Source organism: Python bivittatus, unplaced genomic scaffold (assembly GCF_059951505.1).
Source record: "Python bivittatus isolate LINGU-HERP-01145 unplaced genomic scaffold, Pbiv_v1 ctg000350_np1212, whole genome shotgun sequence".
NCBI lineage: Eukaryota > Metazoa > Chordata > Lepidosauria > Squamata > Pythonidae > Python > Python bivittatus.
In genome coordinates, this window is record NW_028277074.1 from 35776206 (window position 1) to 35793520 (window position 17315).

A 17315-nucleotide genomic window follows, 5' to 3' on the forward strand; every position below is an offset into this window, starting at 1 on the left:
AGGAATTAAAATAACTAAGATTGTGCTTCTGCCAGTTCGTTATGTGGAATTGGGAGTTGAGTGTCAGGAAAAAAACATTAAGTAGAATGCAGTTCGATGAGCATTTAACAAGTGTGTGTTTTAAAACAGTAAGAGATAAGATCAGGAATGAATGGATGATAAATGTATATGGATTGACTACAAAAGGGAATGAAGGGAGGAGGAGGAGGTAATTTGGGTATGGAGAAAATTAAGAAGTACTGAATTGCAGAACAAATTAATGAAGCAGAATAAATGGTTCAAGAGGACAAGGAAGATTGAGAAAATTGGATGGAGCTAATGAGATCTTCAAAAACAGACAGTTGAGAAATTTAAACAACAAAAACAAATGCCTTAAGTGGTGGGATGGACAAAATGGAGCAAGGATGGTTTGTAAGGCTAGAAATGTATGGAGAAAGTTAGTGAATTAGATTGGTGAATACTAGAATTTCCTTTTCTTGTGACTTTAATTTATTTTCAGTATACTCTTTCTTACTTCTTTTATGCATTTTTCAGAAATTGCAAATATCAAAAGAGAATAGTATGAGGAGTATGTACGTGCACAGATCATAAAATATATTTTAGTTTGCATCAAAAATGGTAAAAAGTAAGAATTTTTTGACAAGCAATTCATTAGATTATAACTACTGTGATTACTGAGTTGCTTTTACATTTCAGTCATGTGGCGATAGGTTTATTCCTTGACTATGATCTAAGTTTAGGCAAGGTTTCCACTACTGTTCTCTATCATGAAGCAAACCTATACTGAATATGTTAGGAATTTTAATTAATGTGTTTTATTGATCTTATTCATATAAATTAAATGCCTCCATAGATAGGTACTAATTTCACAAAGTTATATTTGCTATACTAAATTATTGGTTACCTTTACTATTTTTCATGTAATATTTATGGACAGTTGCATAGGCATAGTCAAAATAATTAGTGTGGAAAGAAGCCATTCGTAGAATGCAATTTATATATTTGATGCCTTGACTCCTGGTATCTGCCTGGACAAGGCAATGTTTTCAGAAGTGGTTTGCCATTGCCTCTTTCCTAAGAGTGACTGGCCCAAAGTCACCCATAAGGCAGGACTAGTACAGTACAGGTAGTCCTTGACCTACAACCATTCAGTCAGTGACCTTTCCAAGTATGAATGAATGGTGGCTTTGGAGTTCCGGACGTCACAGCACCCCCGTGGTCACATGATTGTGATCTGGGTGCTTGGCAACCTGTTCGTACTTATGACCAGTTGTCAAGGACCCCGCGATCACATGATTGCCATTTGCAACCTTCTGCAAACCAGAAAGTCTGGGAGGCTGGCAGAGGAGGTCCCAAGTCACTGTGGAAGTCTCCCCTACCCATGTAACCTCTTACAGCCCCTCTGCGCTCATGCTGCGCCGGCCACTCACACACCCCCTTGCACCCTCCCCAACCCGTGCCTTGAGCATCCAACCTGCACCTTGCGCACCCCTGCCACCAACCGTCACCGTGTATCTTGCACACCCCCACCCACCTGACCTGGACCTTCTTTCACTCACACCCTCATGCATCCTCCCTTTCCCATATGACAGCTCTCACATACCCTGTGCACCCGACTCACACCATGCCTCTCATACCATCCCCAACCCTCCCCGATCTGTGTAGCACCTCTTGTGCAGCCTTACACTCCCTTCCCAACCCTCCCTCACACCTGACACATGCCACACTGCTCACACACCCTCCCCAACCCACCCCCACGCATGTGTCCCCCCCCCCCCACCTGGCAGGAGCCACTTACCTGCCTTCAGGCCTGGGACTTGCAACTTCCTACTGGCTTCCACACTGACTTTGGTTGTGGAATGCTGGCAGGAAGTTCCCTCACCTAATGGACATGGGATTGAACTAATGACAGCAACCGGGACTGCAGGCATTGCCATCACTAAGCAATGTAGTCACCTTTATGACTACATTCTTAGCAATGGAAATTGTGGTCCCAATTGCCATTGTAAGTCGAGGACTACCTGTATTCTGGTTTCTAGCCTGGTGCCTTTAACCACTATACCAAACTGGCTGGCTGTTAATACTATTGATGAATTTATATTTACTTCTCACTGTTTTTAAGAATTTGCAGTTTATTATGATTTAGCCTTGTAACAGTTCCTTAATTAAAAGAGATTACAGTAACAGAGCATTCGTCTTCAGCTGTCCATTGATACCATGTTTTCTTTCTCTAGTACCTACACATGAGTATTTGTATGGAGTGGTGATTTCTGTCAGGTCCCAAAATAGGATGAAAGATTTACTTCTACTTTTGCTAAAAGGTCAGAAATTATGTAAAAATATTTCTACTAAGACAGGAAGATTGTAGTATGAGTTTATCTGAACTTATGCAAAGCGCTTCTTTCTTTTCATCCACCTTTTGGCATAGATGCTGGTGTTTCTGATTATTATGCCACTAAGAAAATATTACTCTAGCATGTTTCTTCCTTTCTCCCAAAGATCACTACTGCACATTTTTCATTTTTCCAAGTAGTTCTTTTCAGAGTTCTGGTACTGAATTTATCACAATCGACTCTCCCCCCAGTTCTAATACAGAATGAAGTCATTACAAATGAGGCTGGGAATGCAGAAAGGCTGGCTGGAAAGGTTGGGAAATAAAGGCGAGGTTGAAATTGTTCTCCTGTCCAGCCTGCCAATCAATTTACATACCCAGCCTTCCTCTTTTTCTGCAAAATCAGCAATTGAAATAAAATGGAAGCATCTTGTTGACTGAGAGGAACTTGGAAAGAATTTATTCTCAGGATGAGGGTGGGAACTGTGTCTGTGAAGGATAGCGTTAGGGAAGAAAGCAAAACACACCGAGTGGGACTAGCTGCTCTAGGCTTGGAGAAAGTCCAGCAGCAATAGAGAAAGTCTGAAAATAGTTTAGCTAGCCCTCCTTTAGTCCAGCAATCACATCTGCAATATTCATGGGAGGGTATGAGGGAAAAAAAAAGCTTTCATAATAGAGAAAATACTCCTAAAAATCTACTTCTTGTTTTCGTTTGCTTCATTTGACTGCTTGTCAAAATGAAACAAATATGCATATCACTGGCCTGTTGACAAATGCATTGTTAAAGATTGCCCCATTCTGTTCCTTAAAGAAATGTACACAGTCAAGAAATAATATGTGCAGCATAACGTCCAAGCTGACCTGAATTTCATCACTTTAACAATAATATATTTTTCCACAATGACATCTTATTTTGTTACATGTTCAAAATCTGGATCTATCATTGAAATGAAGGCATTAGCATGAATAGGAACAAATTGGCTGTCAAAATCTAGGCCAGTCTTCCTGGAATGATATTCAAATGTACTGAACTTTATTTTCCATTATCCATAGCCAATGACCACTTTGGAAGACATTTCAGTTGATCTTTATATCAAGCAGCTATAGAACTACTTAAAATATATTGTTATGGAATTACATCATTACAGAAGTTTGTTACAGTGCAATGATTCTTTTAAAGTGCTAAAATGGAACTGGCCAAACAAAAAATAGATTGAAGGAAAAATAAATGGGTAGAGGTTTTGATCTTAATAAACATGTTCTTTTTTTATTATTATTTAATTCATTTGCTTTAGCAACTGAAAAAGTTGATCTTGAAAAAGTTAAGTAGGGTCAAACCTAGTTAGTTCTTACATGGAAAACCACCAGGAAATTCCAGTGCCTTAGAGTAGTTGGGGGAAAAAAAACTCTCAGAAGGCAATGTCAAACCACTTTTGTACTGCTGCCAAGAAAGCTATTTTGATGTATCTGTGTAGTCACAGAAATCAAGCTCTGGTCAAATGAGGCTTTAGCTAAAATCAGTGGCTCAAATCAGATGTTATTCTGTGATGTTCAGACCCTGTACCAGGAATTCATGGACCTTTGTACTTTAGATAAGTATATACAGTTGCAGGAAGTGTTACCTAGAAGTTCTATCACAATGGTATATATAATTCATCTTCCTTTAAGCTGTCAGAGCAGAGAGATGCAGATGTTAAGTTATTCCCCCATGTATGGGGTTTTATATGGCTTCCACCTATTTTTTTATACAATGTATATTCTGTGTGGTATTTTCAATCACATTGACTACCATGAGATACCATGTGTATATAGTGCACCGTATGTAGTCATATAAAATGCAAAGGTCTGTGAGTTCAATTCCTGGAAGAGGTTTGAACCCCATAGAATAATATCTGGTTACCTAAGTCTAAGGTCAACAAGGATAAAGCTGATAAATGTAGCTGAAAATACCACACAGGTTATACACTGTATAAAAATTGAGAAATTTCTGAGAGGGATGGAAGCCGTGTAAAACTCTGCACGTGGGAGCATGACATAATGAATCATCTTTATATCTCTGCTCTGAGAGCTTAACAGAAGATGGACTATATATATATCATTGTGATGGAGCTTTACCTTAAATGAGTGTTTTGTGGATAAGCAAATTTTCATTAATAGACATTTGTCAATACAGTTAGTCCTTGGGTTACTGTGATGGAATGGAATTATGAAGGCCAGACTCAGGGAGAAAAACATTTTCTTTCATCTCCTGAGGTGCAAGGGAGAGATAAGAGGATGAGACTGGCACCTTCCTGAGGAATTCACAATGTTGTGGCTGGCATTACTTGGGAGCTGGGGTTTCAGTCTGGGAAGATTCTTGCTAGAGGTTGTAGCTAATAAACATTGCTGGACTGAATTTACATGGTCTCTTGGAGTTCCTTGGGCTAGGCCTGACAGTTATGGCCACTTGTTCAGTAACTGTTCAGAGTTACAGTCGTGTGAAAAAGAAAGTACACCCTCTTTGAGTTCTATGGTTTTACGTATCAGGACATAATAAAAATCATCTGGTCCTTAGCAGTTCTCAAAAGTAGGTAATACAGCCTCAGATGAACAATAACACATGACGTATTACACCATGTCATCATTTATTTTACCAAAAGAAAGCCAAAATGGAGAAGCCATGTGTGAAAAACTAAGTATGATTCAATAGCTTGTAGAACCTTATGATTCAATAGCTTGTAGAACCACCTTTAGCAGCAATAACTTGAAGTAATTGTTTTCTGTATGGCTTTATCAGTCTCTCACATCATTGTGGAGGAATTTTGGCCCATTCTTCTTTACAACATTGCTTCAATTCATGGAGGTTTAAGGGCATTTGTTTATGCACAGCTCTCTTGAGGTCCCGCCACAGCATTTCAATCAGGTTGAGGTCTGGACTTTGACTGGGCCATTGCAACATCTTGATTCTTTTCTTTTTCAGCCATTCTGTTGTAGATCTGCTGGTATGCTTGGGATCATTGTCCTGTTGCATGACCCAAAGTCGGCCAAGCTTTAGCTGTCGGACAGATGGCCTCACATTTGACTCTAGAATACTTTGGTATGCAGAGGAGTTCATGGTCGACTCATTGACTGCAAGGTGCCCACGTCTTGTGGCTGCAAAACAAGCCCAAATCATCATCCCTCCGCCACTGTGCTTGACAGTTGGTATGAGATGTTTGTGCTGATATACTGTGTTTGGTTTTCGCCAAATATGGTGCTGTGCACTATGGCCAAACATCTCCACTCTGGTCTCATCTGTCCAAAGGACAGTGTTCCAGAAGTCTTGTGATTTGTTCAGATGCAACTTTGCAAACCTAAACCATGCTGCCGTGTTCTTTTTAGAGAGAAGAGGCTTTCTCCTGGCAACCCTTCTAAACAAACCATACTTGTTCAGTCTTTTTCTAATAGTACTGTCGTGAACTTTAACATTTAACATGCTGAGGCCTGTACAGTCTGAGATGTAACTCTTGGATTTTTTGCAATTTCTCTGAGCACTGCACGGTCTGACCTTTGGGGGAATTTGCTGGGACGTCCACTCCCGGGAAGATTGGTAACAGACTTGAATGTTTTCCACTTGTGAATAATCTTCTTCACTGTAGAATGATGGACTTTCAGTTGTTTGGAAATGGCCTTATAACCCTTCCCAGACTGATGGGCAGCAACCAACTGCTTCTCTAAGATCATTGCTGATGTCTTTACTCTTTGGCATTGTGTTAACACACACCTCAATGCTCAAGACTAGCAAGCTCCTAAAACTTTGGCTTTTATAGAGGTAGTCTCAGCATCCTGCAGTCATGTGATTGCAATTCAGCGCTTGGCAACCAGCTCACAGTTTCAGTGGTTGCAATGTCCTGCAGTCACATGATTCCCATTTGCCAACTTCCCTGCCAGCTTCCCACAAGCAAAGTCAATGGGGAAGCCAGCAGGAGGTTGCAAGTCACTCCTGCTTATGCTGCTTTTTCTCCCTGAGGAACTCCTGGGCAGCATGGGGATCTTGTGCCCAGTAGTGTCCACCGTACTCCGTAGCACCAGTGCCCACCCATCAGCCTGTACTCTGTAGCACTGGCACATACATCCACCCTCCCATAGCTCTTGTCCACTGTCCTGATTGCCTGGGACGCAGTTTCAGTGCCTCTTCCCACATCGCAGTCACATAAGGTCCTTGCTTAACGACCCATGCAATCCTCACTTAATGATGCAATGGGAAGCGCCGGATTGTCCTCACTAAGAAATTCCAGCCCCAATTGCCATTGTAACTCACGGACTATCCGTATACAAACTACGTATACTCAAAATTCCAAATATATGCATTTGTTTAAATTGATGTATAAAATAGATACATTCATTTTTAATTTTAAATGTGCTTTCCAGTCCAAAATGTTCTGAAGTATTATATCTGTATCCACTGATTAAGGTTCCATGTATTGCTTTCACACTTCCTAAAATATTTTCATAAAAAGGAATGTCATTCTGAAATAATAGGTAAGGGTACGTGAACCTTACTTATTATTGCAACTATGCACAAATGTGTGAAAAAGTATAACTTGCCACTGGTTTGGGAAGGAAACAGCTCTGCACATATACATGGATATTCTGTTTAGCTTAATTGCAGGTATTGAATTCAAATAGCTTTCTGTCAGCTGTTGCCCATACACAAGAGACCTGTAACTTCCATACTCTCCAGTCACTATGGGACCAACTCATTGGGAGGGTGTACAGATGGAAATGATTAAAATAAGACTAAGCAATATAACTATTAAAATGTGCTAGAGAATGAAATTTTAAAAATATTTAGGCTGCTAAACTATGGTGCTCCAAATGGTTTGGAATTGTAATTTACATTGTTCTCTGCCATCATCCTCAAAATTTTAGTCCCAGCACATTTGAGGGCCACAGATAGGGAAAGAGTGATTTAGCCTTTAATTTTGATAAAATCCTTATATCTAGTCTCATATTTCAGATTAATCAGTACCAAAATAAGCACAGATAGCAAAATAAAGAGAATGAGTTTTTAGAAACTGATTAGGAATCCACAATTTGGTATTGTGTAGTGTGGGCCTTAGAAGTTAGCGTAGCCCTTACAATAGTCTAATGTAGTCTTTCACAATAGAAAAAGAGGTCAGTTTTGAAGGAGTGAAAACTTGCATGTTGGTGATGCATCTGTGGACCTGTATTCTTGGTAGGTCCCCATAACTGATTCTGTGTGCCAATCAGCTTCGCTTCTTTTTTTCTCCTTAATCTTGGACTTTTTTTCCTTCAATTATGTTTTCTATGGGGGTGGGGGGGAAACCACAAATGACATTTTACCTTTCTCTAAGAAATAATTATGTAAAGTATATGGTAAACACAATTGCTTTTTGTATACCTTGTTGTACAAGCTTTATTTTATAGCCCCTTTTATGAACAGTGTGAAATTTTATGTTATTTTGTCTGTTTTAATAGTCGGGTTGTAGTTTCCAAATAAAGCAGCAACTAACAATAAACATTTCTTAGTCATATTAAGTAGATCATCTGATTCAAGTGTTCATAACATAAACTTTCTCCAAAATATTTTGACAGATACAGTCTCTACAAACAACATCACAATAACGTTAGACTGACTGAAGAAAGAATTCCGAGTCCATGACAAAAGTTACCACATGCATGGTTGCTTCGTAGTGCAGTTGGGAGTACATGAACAATAGCAAAATATTTTTTCTTTGGTGTTCTTTTCACAGAATTGAGGGTTATAATTATCAGACTGCCAGTGATAATGGATAGGACTTAAGAAATAATGTAACTCTGGTGTATGGTATGGTATGCCATGGTATGGCATGGCATAGGACAGCTGAGGTAGAACATTCCTGCACTGAGCAGAGCTTGGACTAAATAATTTCAAAGATCTCTTCCAAATTTACATTCTGTTATTCTTTTGATGGATCTTAGTCTTCTAGGAAACCTTAATAAGCTGTCTTCAAGATGGTAAATTAATACTTTTGCTTTTATGATACAAAATGGTTGTCCAACAACTCTAGAATAGGCACAGCTTCCTTTAAAAAATACTCTTTATTGCACCAATTCATTAGTGAATGTTGCGGGATACCTCATGTACAACTTCTATTTCTTTTGAACAGTTACCACCCACTAAAAAAAGCCCTTTTGGTGATTTACAAAATATAGAAGTATAACTCTAAAAAATAAACATTAGATTAAAATCTCCAAAGAATATAAACTTGGAAGCCACAATAGAACAGTATAACAGTACAATACCCCCAGCAGAAAGTTAAATACTGGTGATAATAACAAATCTGATTTAACTATCGCAGTTACAAAATACTTGTGTAGCTGGTTTTTTGGAGCAGAGTTTCATTAAACATTCCATGTTGCATGTGATTTAAAACATACAAAATGTATTTTTTCATGCTTTTTCATGCATAGTATTTGCTCTAAGGCATTTTTGTAGATTCACATTAAACTATTAAGAACACATACTGAATGTAACAGCATAAAAATGTAGCGCTTCTGACTTTCAGTCAAAAAACATTTTATGGTTAGAGGTGGATGTCCTAGTTCAAGTTGGTTGGTTATGATTTTTTTTTGCTGTATATTAAATGCTGGCTAATCTTGTTGAAGTAGTAAATATAGTCTTATAAACTACTGTCTGAGCCATGATGTGCCCACAGAACATGCTATCTTTTTGAATGCATACAAAAAATATATATGTGAAATACAAGGATAATGTAAATACATCAGTAACGTAATGTGAGTTTAGACACTCAAATGTCTATAAATTCATGGATTAAAAATACATGTAAAACAAAATAAGAATTTAAGGTTCAAGCTTGTAGTTTTGACTAAGCAAATCTTTTTCAATATCTAAATTAGCAAACCAAGTTAAGGACATCATTGCTAAGCAGCTAGACTCCACTGTACTGATTTATTATTTTGATGAAAAAGTAAATTAAGCAATGCTTACTTATTTGGATTTATTGGATCCCATTGCATTTATATAGAAAAAGAATGAGTAACATGTGTTTTGGCAATATCCTAAAATTATTGTGTCCTGGGAAAAAGTAATTACATATATTAATTTGACTTTAAGGCAAAGGTTAATATATTTGGATGCCCATATTCTTTTCCAGTGGGGCAAAAAATAGTTGAGGTATACCTATGATGAAAATTACAGGCCTATCTCATCTTTTTAAGTGGGAGAACTTGCACAATTGGTGGCTGACTAAATACTTTTTTGCCCCACTGTATACTATAACATAACATGAAAATTGATAACAACAGAAATGGATTCTCCGTGCTGTTACTGTTTTTAACAGACTTGTCCTTCAATGTTGGAAAGATAAATTTGTGGCTCCAGTTACTCAGTGGATTGAAGATTTGATGTTATTTGCAACTTATGAGTTGCTTACAGATGTAGATCATGTATAGACAATTACAATAAAATATGATCATTCTTTACTAAAACTTCATAGAGAGTGCATCTTTATATATATAATTTTTGTTGTTTCATTGCTTCACTTTTTTTTATTATTGCTTTTCTCTTTGTTCTGCTTTATTAAATAAATAAAACACTCTTCCCCTTAAAAACTTACCCTAATCCATTATCAATTGTTTACAATAAAATGTGATACACTTCAGTAAAAGTCTGATTCAAAATTTCACCCCCACTTCCTTGAACATACAGTGACATCTTAGTGAAGATGCCTAACAATTATTTTACACTTTCTCCTGCATAGAAAATTTCTTTCAGTTGGTGCAAGATTTAAAGTAATTAATATGTGTCCCTTTTTCAAATAGAATAATAAAATCATAAAACTTGAAGGGACCATTTAAACAATCACATCCAACCCTCTGTTCAGTAGAAGCATTCCCATTAGATGGCTGCCAACATCCACATCAATACATTTCTCCACCATATATAAAACCAGGCTATTTTTTAAAAAATCTGAAGTTAGCCATATTCCTTTATTTGCTGTCTCAGATCTCAATGTTTTATCACTGTGTTACATTATTATATTTCATCTGATTTTATTTTTATATCTTTTTCTTTATTCTTTCTTTGGAACTTGCATTATTACTGCTCTTTGGTCTTAGATGATAAATAAAGTTTGATCCATTTTTTAAAATGGATAAAGCAAATTAAAATTGAATGTCATTGCAGGCAAATATGAAGTATGTTTTAATAAAGCCTGAGACATATTTTTAGTGTGGTATAAGTTTCAAGGCCCAAGTAGGTGGCAAGACCAAGGAAGCAGAAACTACATAGATTTCAATGAGTTATTTTTAACACTAAAAAGGTAAATACAGTATCTTGGAAGCTGTATCAGAAATTTCCCAGCATCATTTATAGTGAATTAATTAAGGTGGAGTCTCTTTTTCCCAGATCTCTCCCCATCTGGATTGAGCTGCCATTTAAAAGATGTTGACTTCTCCATTTCTTTCCCAGCCAATCTCCCACATAAGAAAATAATAATTTGCTCCTTGTTGATGTTTATGTGACACTACAAATTTCCTGCTTGAATTCTTATAGGGTGATTTCACTTGGAACAGCATGTCAGGGCGCAGTGTTCGGCTGAAGTCCGTTCCTATTCAGAGTCTTTCGGAACTGGAGCGTGCCCGACTACAAGAAGTGGCCTTTTATCAGTTGCAGCAGGACTGTGACTTAGGATGCCAAATAACTATTCCTAAAGGTGAGAATACACCTATCTGCTTAGATGCTAGCAATGAAATGGCATGTAATGAAGAATAATCATAAGCTTTTTGTTTTTGTTTTTTATTAGAAAGATAGAATAGAATTTTGCTTTAAATGTTTAAACGTTTAATAGAGTTATATCAGCTGTCATCATATCTTTCATTCTGGTTATTGTGATTTCAGTATGTAAATAATGAAAATTGCATCATTTGCAGAATGTCATGACATTATTTCACGAATGATATAAATTGCCACAGATATTAAAATATTAAAGTCATATATACTTTCAGCTGTTTGTCCATATTACTTGATATGCAACAAATTTACCTATTTTATCAAGAAGATGCTTGGATAGATTTTTTTGTTGTTGTTGCATTCAAAGTGTAATGCCGAGATCAAAATTTATAGCAACATTGAGTCTATTTCTGGAATTTGCTATTCTTACCCTTCCCCCACCCCTTTCTGGCAGGCAGTTGGAGATCCTGAGGCTCTACAAATAGAGCTTTACTAGCTTGTGGTTGATTTTATTAGCCAGTTGACTAATTTTGATTCTCTGATCAGTAATTGAACATCAGTTATATGAAGAGGTTCTTTTAGAAAGCTATGTCCAAAATGAATAGAACAATTTATCAATCAGAACCTTTATTATGCTGTACTTGGTTTTGTGCCCAGTATGTTTCTGTTCTGCTATGAATAAAAATGGGAATGTGCTTTTTGTGTTTGTTTTGGCATAAAGTGGATTGTTGGAACTTTGTTTTCTTTACTCTTTGTTGTATTTAATTTCCTATTTTTCTTCTACAGTGGAAGTGATCATCATTTTTTTAATCTGTCCTTTGGGGGGGTTATTTTGGTCATTGTACATTATTAATATTTACTTATTAACTATGGGGTTCATATTAGGTATTTGCAGTAGTAGAATAGAAACTATTCAAGTAAATCTAAGATTAAAAAATAGCACTTAAAAATTGTGAATTATAAGTAATCCTTAAGGGGACGCGATGGCACAACGGCTTAATGACGCTGAAAGTTGCCGGCCAGAAATGGTCGACACTTCAGCGATTCGAGCCCAGCTCCACGCAGCAGAGTGAGCTCCTGCTTCCTCCCCAGCTCCTGCCAACCCAGCAGCTTGAAAACCTACATGAGTAGATAAATGGGAACTCTCACCCTGGTGGGAGGAAAAATGCTGGTGGCGCTTGCATGGGAGACAGGACCAAGTTGCCGGCAACGTGGAAGCCGCGCACGCCCGAAAAAGGCACGAAGCAATGGAAACCCCGCCTCCTGCACTCGCCAGCTGGGCTCTGCTCTAGGAAGGAGGCAGTGGGAAACCACTTCCAAAACACCTTGCCGTGAAAACTGCAGGGACTCGTCCAGGCAGTCGCCGCGGAATCAGTAATGATTGAGTGCGGATTAAAAAAAAAAAAAAAAGTAATCCTTAGTACATTAGAGAGCAGTTTTAGAAACCAAAAGGAAAACAAGTTTTTAGGAAAACTTGTCCTTAAAAAATATAGATAGCAATCACCATCATAAAATGAAAAAAAAAATCCAAAAATGATAGAGACAGTATCTTTAGTTAGCCAACTCAGGTTTACAAAATCACTGCAAAGTTTTTTGCATTGTCCAGAGGTTGATGCAAAACTCTAGGCTACCACCAAAATAGATGGGTTTCGGATCTCTTTTTTGCTATCTACTATTTATCTGGAAATTTTCAGCTGAGGACTGGTAGGTCTGTATTAGGTTCTGTTATTAAATGGACTGATAGGAAACTGCCAGGCATGCAAATGAGTTTTTATCAAGTATACAATGTATTAGGTCACAGTAAAGCCTTTCCGAGGCTTTTTCAGAAGGACCAAGCAAACTCTTCATTTCTGGAAATACAAAATCCAGTTGCTGGAGTCAAAATAACTTTCCCCAACCTACTAATATGTACATGTTTTTTGGTGGCAGGAAAAAAGAGAAAAATAAACTATATTTGAATATAATTTTCATTAAGAATTTTAATTAGAGCAGTAAAAACTAATACAAACTAAACTGACAAAAGATATGAGAATGGAAAATAAGAATAAAAAGTGGCAGGAAGAAGAAGAAAAAGAAAAGAAAGATTGTATAATAAAGAAAAAGAATATATAAAGAAGTGACTTCCAACCTTCATCACAACAAGTATAAACAAATTTAGTAACACTTCACTCCCCTAAAGGTTATAAACAGATATCTCTTCATCCCATATCCCATCCCTTATCTATAAGCAAATCCATAGAACATCAACTTTTCAATTCTGGTGTCAGCAAAAAGGCGATAAAGGGTTACCAAAACTGTGCAAAAAATGTTCTATTTTCACCTTGATCAAATAAACCAACTTTATATTCCTTTCTTTTACTTCCATCAGCCTTAATCTTTAATTCAATCAAATATTGTCATAGGATATGATTTCTCTTCAATTCTTCTTTATCCCATTGTACAGATTTCCTCAAGGCTTTAATAAGCCTCTTCTCTAGATCCAATAAGAAAACATTTTCCAGGTCATTCTCTTTGTTTATCATTTGTTATTTCCCCTTTAATTTTTAAAACTTCACCCAGTTTCTTTTGTATACCCAATAAAGCATACGTTCCCAGATCATTCTCTTGGCCTGTCATTCTTTATTAACAACTTTTAGACTTAGTCTATCCATAGAAGCAGACATCATTACTGACACTGTTGTTGTAGTTACTAATTGCCAGCTCCATTCTTCAAAGATCTCCTTTAATATTTCTGAAGTTATAACATTTTGTGTCATTTTGTAAGTCCCAGTATTAACTGACATCAAGAACAGGCTTTTTTTTTCTGCTTAGAATCTTTAGTCCCCTCTAGTGTCCCATTTCTAAAATCATCACCTCTCTTTCTTATGATTTACTTAGCCAGGATAGGTAAATAGGTCTGTTTCCCACAAGAAGCTGTTTATTTTTTATAGTTAATTCCAAAATCTTATATTAAAAGTCAATATTCCAAATTCATATGGACCTTTAATCTGTTTATGGATTTCTTTCTTAGATCAAAATATTATTTAGCTTTTTGATGTTTATTTCAAATTCTTTAAGTTCTTAAAACTTATAATTAATTTTTCTTTTGTTTGAAGTTGAAGATAACTCACCTGGTAAAGACTTTTCAAACTTGTCATTCTGAAGGTCTCTGGTAGCTTTTAGATGGTTAACAGGCAATTTTTGAAAGTGATTAGAAAGTGAGGTTTGCAAACTTAGTGTGCTTTCAAAGGCTCCACCATGGTTGCAAACAAGAGGGCTTATCCTGTCATCTCCTAGTGCTCAAACCCACAGAAAACCACTGTCCTGTGGTTTCCTTGTGAGAAGCAGCCATCCAGAGAACATGTGGGCAATCTCAAGTCCTCTCTTTATCTGGAGAGGTTCCAAGGAACTGGTCTACTCAATAGTTCCTTGGTCTTTGCCATGGTCATTGTCTGCAGTTCGCCATACCTCACCCCAAAGTCAAAACTAAACTAACTTCATGAGAATAAAAAGGCATATAAGTTGGGCTCTTATATTAGCAACAAAAGTTAGTTCAAATCAAGTTGAATAGGATTGCCTAAGGATTAAAAAATATATACTCTCAAGGGAACTGATGTAATGTCCTCTACCTCATGTTTCACTGTAGAAAGGTTAAAATTCTGTGTCTTCTTTCTATAGCACATTCCTATTCAGGACAACAATCTTAGATCTCTTTAAGTGTCATGACTCTCATTGAATAAGAATTCACTTAGCATAAGAGATGCACTCAGCCTTGACTTCACATCTGGAACTAACAGCCAAATGCCAAAACTGCACCTTGGAATAAAAGAAGCAGCCTTTTATTCTGTCAGATGGTTGGGCAAGGTTAGCCCAGTATTGTTAGTAATCATTTTCAACAGTTTTCCAGGTTTCAGGCAGGAGTTCTTTCAAGGTTAACTGGAAGTAGCATGTATTGAATTTGGAACCTTCTGCATGTGAAGCAAGTGTTAATCCCCTAGCCTGCAGCCTCCTATTTGCATAGCTTTGATGTTGCCAGGACTCAGCATTTCAAAACAGTGCTAATTAGGTAAGTGGTGGGGTCATGGAGTGGCAGCATCCATCTACAAATTTTAAAAAATCAAGTCAATATTTTCTTTTTGTTTAACAAAACATTTTATGAGCTTTTCTAAACAGTATGTATACATTCAGGAGGACTGTTCCAGTGAAAAGACTTCCAGGACTACATATATTACTGAATGTGAATGATGATAATGTAATGGTAGATGTATTTTTGCAGATTTATTATTTCATTTCCCCCCCAAAAGTGTACAAGTAACCATTCTTATTTGATGCTAAATACTTTCATCTGGTTATGATTTATTTATAAGCTTTCAGATCTTGTAGAGACATTTCTAACTTTCCTATGGGATAGATTTTTCCCCAAACAATTTGTTTGGATAGTTGAAAAATATGTAAACTAGAGCAAACTTAACCTTATTATTTTTTTTTCTATAAATAAATAAGGCGTCAGGTTGGGGGAGGCCACTCTAAATGAAGCTTCAGCTGGGATATGAAGAAAAAGTTTTCAGTATCCATGATCATAATTATGTCTTAGGCTCATGTAAAGTTTCTGCTGATTGTCTTACGTGTACTAAGTTTTAAGATTTCAGGTTATGATTCTTCTTGCTTATCTTTCGTAAGTGGGAAACATTATCCAGTAGATTATCACAAAATAGTTTTAGTGAACTGAATATTGACACAAACGTGAAGCACTTGAGATGAGATGAACTGCTGTTGTTTTAAACCAGCATGGCCCAAGAACACACTAGTGGATGCTGGGAGTTCAATTCTGCTCATTTCCTGCTTGGTTTTTTTCCTATTAAAAATCAGGGAGAAAATTTGCTGATTGTATATTAGACAGGAGTGGCTTTGATTTATTTAGATGATATACAAAGTAGCTCATAACTGCATCTTCATTTGTTGAAAAAATAAATAGGCTTATTTAAAAGCAACATCAGGTTTGTAAAGGACTTTTTTCCTTAGGTTTCCAGGGAACGTTATTACAAATTATATCATACAATGATGTGACACTTCATTCTCAAACTTTCTTCAGTGATCAGTCATGGCTGCTGTATTTCTAGTAGTACATGTTAAGCAATCTCTCCCTCCCTCCCTCCTTGTTTAGTATTTGCAAGCTAGTTATTAATATATAAGTAGTACTACTGTATACAAAGACCTTGATCATTCTAGGGTGTGATCTGATAGGAGACATACATATTGCAATTTTTTTCAAGCAAAGGGACATATGAGTTGTATTCTGGAATTTCACTGCAAAAACTGGATGGGATAGCAATTGATGGGAAGGGCAAAGCATGTAGTGAATTACGAAAGTGTTCAGACCCCCTTCACTTGTTTCAATTTTGTTATGTTGCAGCCTGATACTATAATCGTTCAAATTCATTTTTTTTCTCATTAATCTACACTTAGTACCCCATAATGACGAAGTGAAAACAGAATTTTAGAAATGTCTGTAAATATATTAAAAAGGAAAAGCTGAAATATCACATTGGCATAAGTATTCAGACCCTTTTTCTTTTTTCCTTCTGTGGAGTAACACCCCTTTTTTCTGAATACTTGATTATAACAGTATGTAGTCTGTTGTACCATAAGCAGGATGATGCTCTTTCATATCTGAAACTCTTTTGTCTCAACCCTTCTGACTTTTGCAGCTTCTTTAATGTATGCATCTTGCCCACTCAGCACAATATGGTTGCCCCTGAGAGGTTTGTTTCTGTCTCACATGGGCAATTTGTTTAAAGTTTGGTTTGTGATTTATTTTCATTGCTTGGTTGAGACCAGCTTAATTAAAAAAATAAGTTATTTGATGCTTGGGAAGACTGAAGATTGATTGATGATCTTCTCATTCTGTTGCTAAGCTTCCACTGGTTGATAAATCCATTTAATTCCTATTTATATTGACACTTGGTCTTCCATGATTACCTCATGTTCACTGTCTCCTTGAAGCTGGTGGGTGAGATCATCAGTATGCTGATAATAGCCAGCTCTACATCATCACTGGGAACTGGGCTGGTGATGCTGTGGATGACTTGTCTCTTGCCTGGAGGCTATACTGTATGGGATGGAGTGAAACAAGCTGAACCTGAATGCTAGTAAGATGGAGTTGCTGCCCAAATTCGCAGCCAGTTCCCATAACTAGGATAGTTATGAACAAATTTCCGCATAGTCAGCACCATCCTATCTTGCTTGAAATTGGAATCCAAATTCCCTTAATCTGTTCCATCCCTAGAC

General features: G+C 36.9%; 1 protein-coding gene across 3 annotated transcripts in view; it reads left to right on the forward strand.

The window, feature by feature from the left end:
* ARHGAP6 (Rho GTPase activating protein 6) overlaps positions 1 to 17315 on the forward strand; it is a 220955-nt gene that overhangs the window by 167555 nt on the left and 36085 nt on the right. For all 3 annotated transcript variants that reach the window (XM_025167793.2, XM_015888382.3, XM_088144934.1), the window contains exon 2: positions 10872 to 11031. In XM_025167793.2, coding sequence (XP_025023561.2) covers positions 10872 to 11031 — 160 coding nt within the window. The remainder of the gene's footprint in view (positions 1 to 10871; positions 11032 to 17315) is intronic.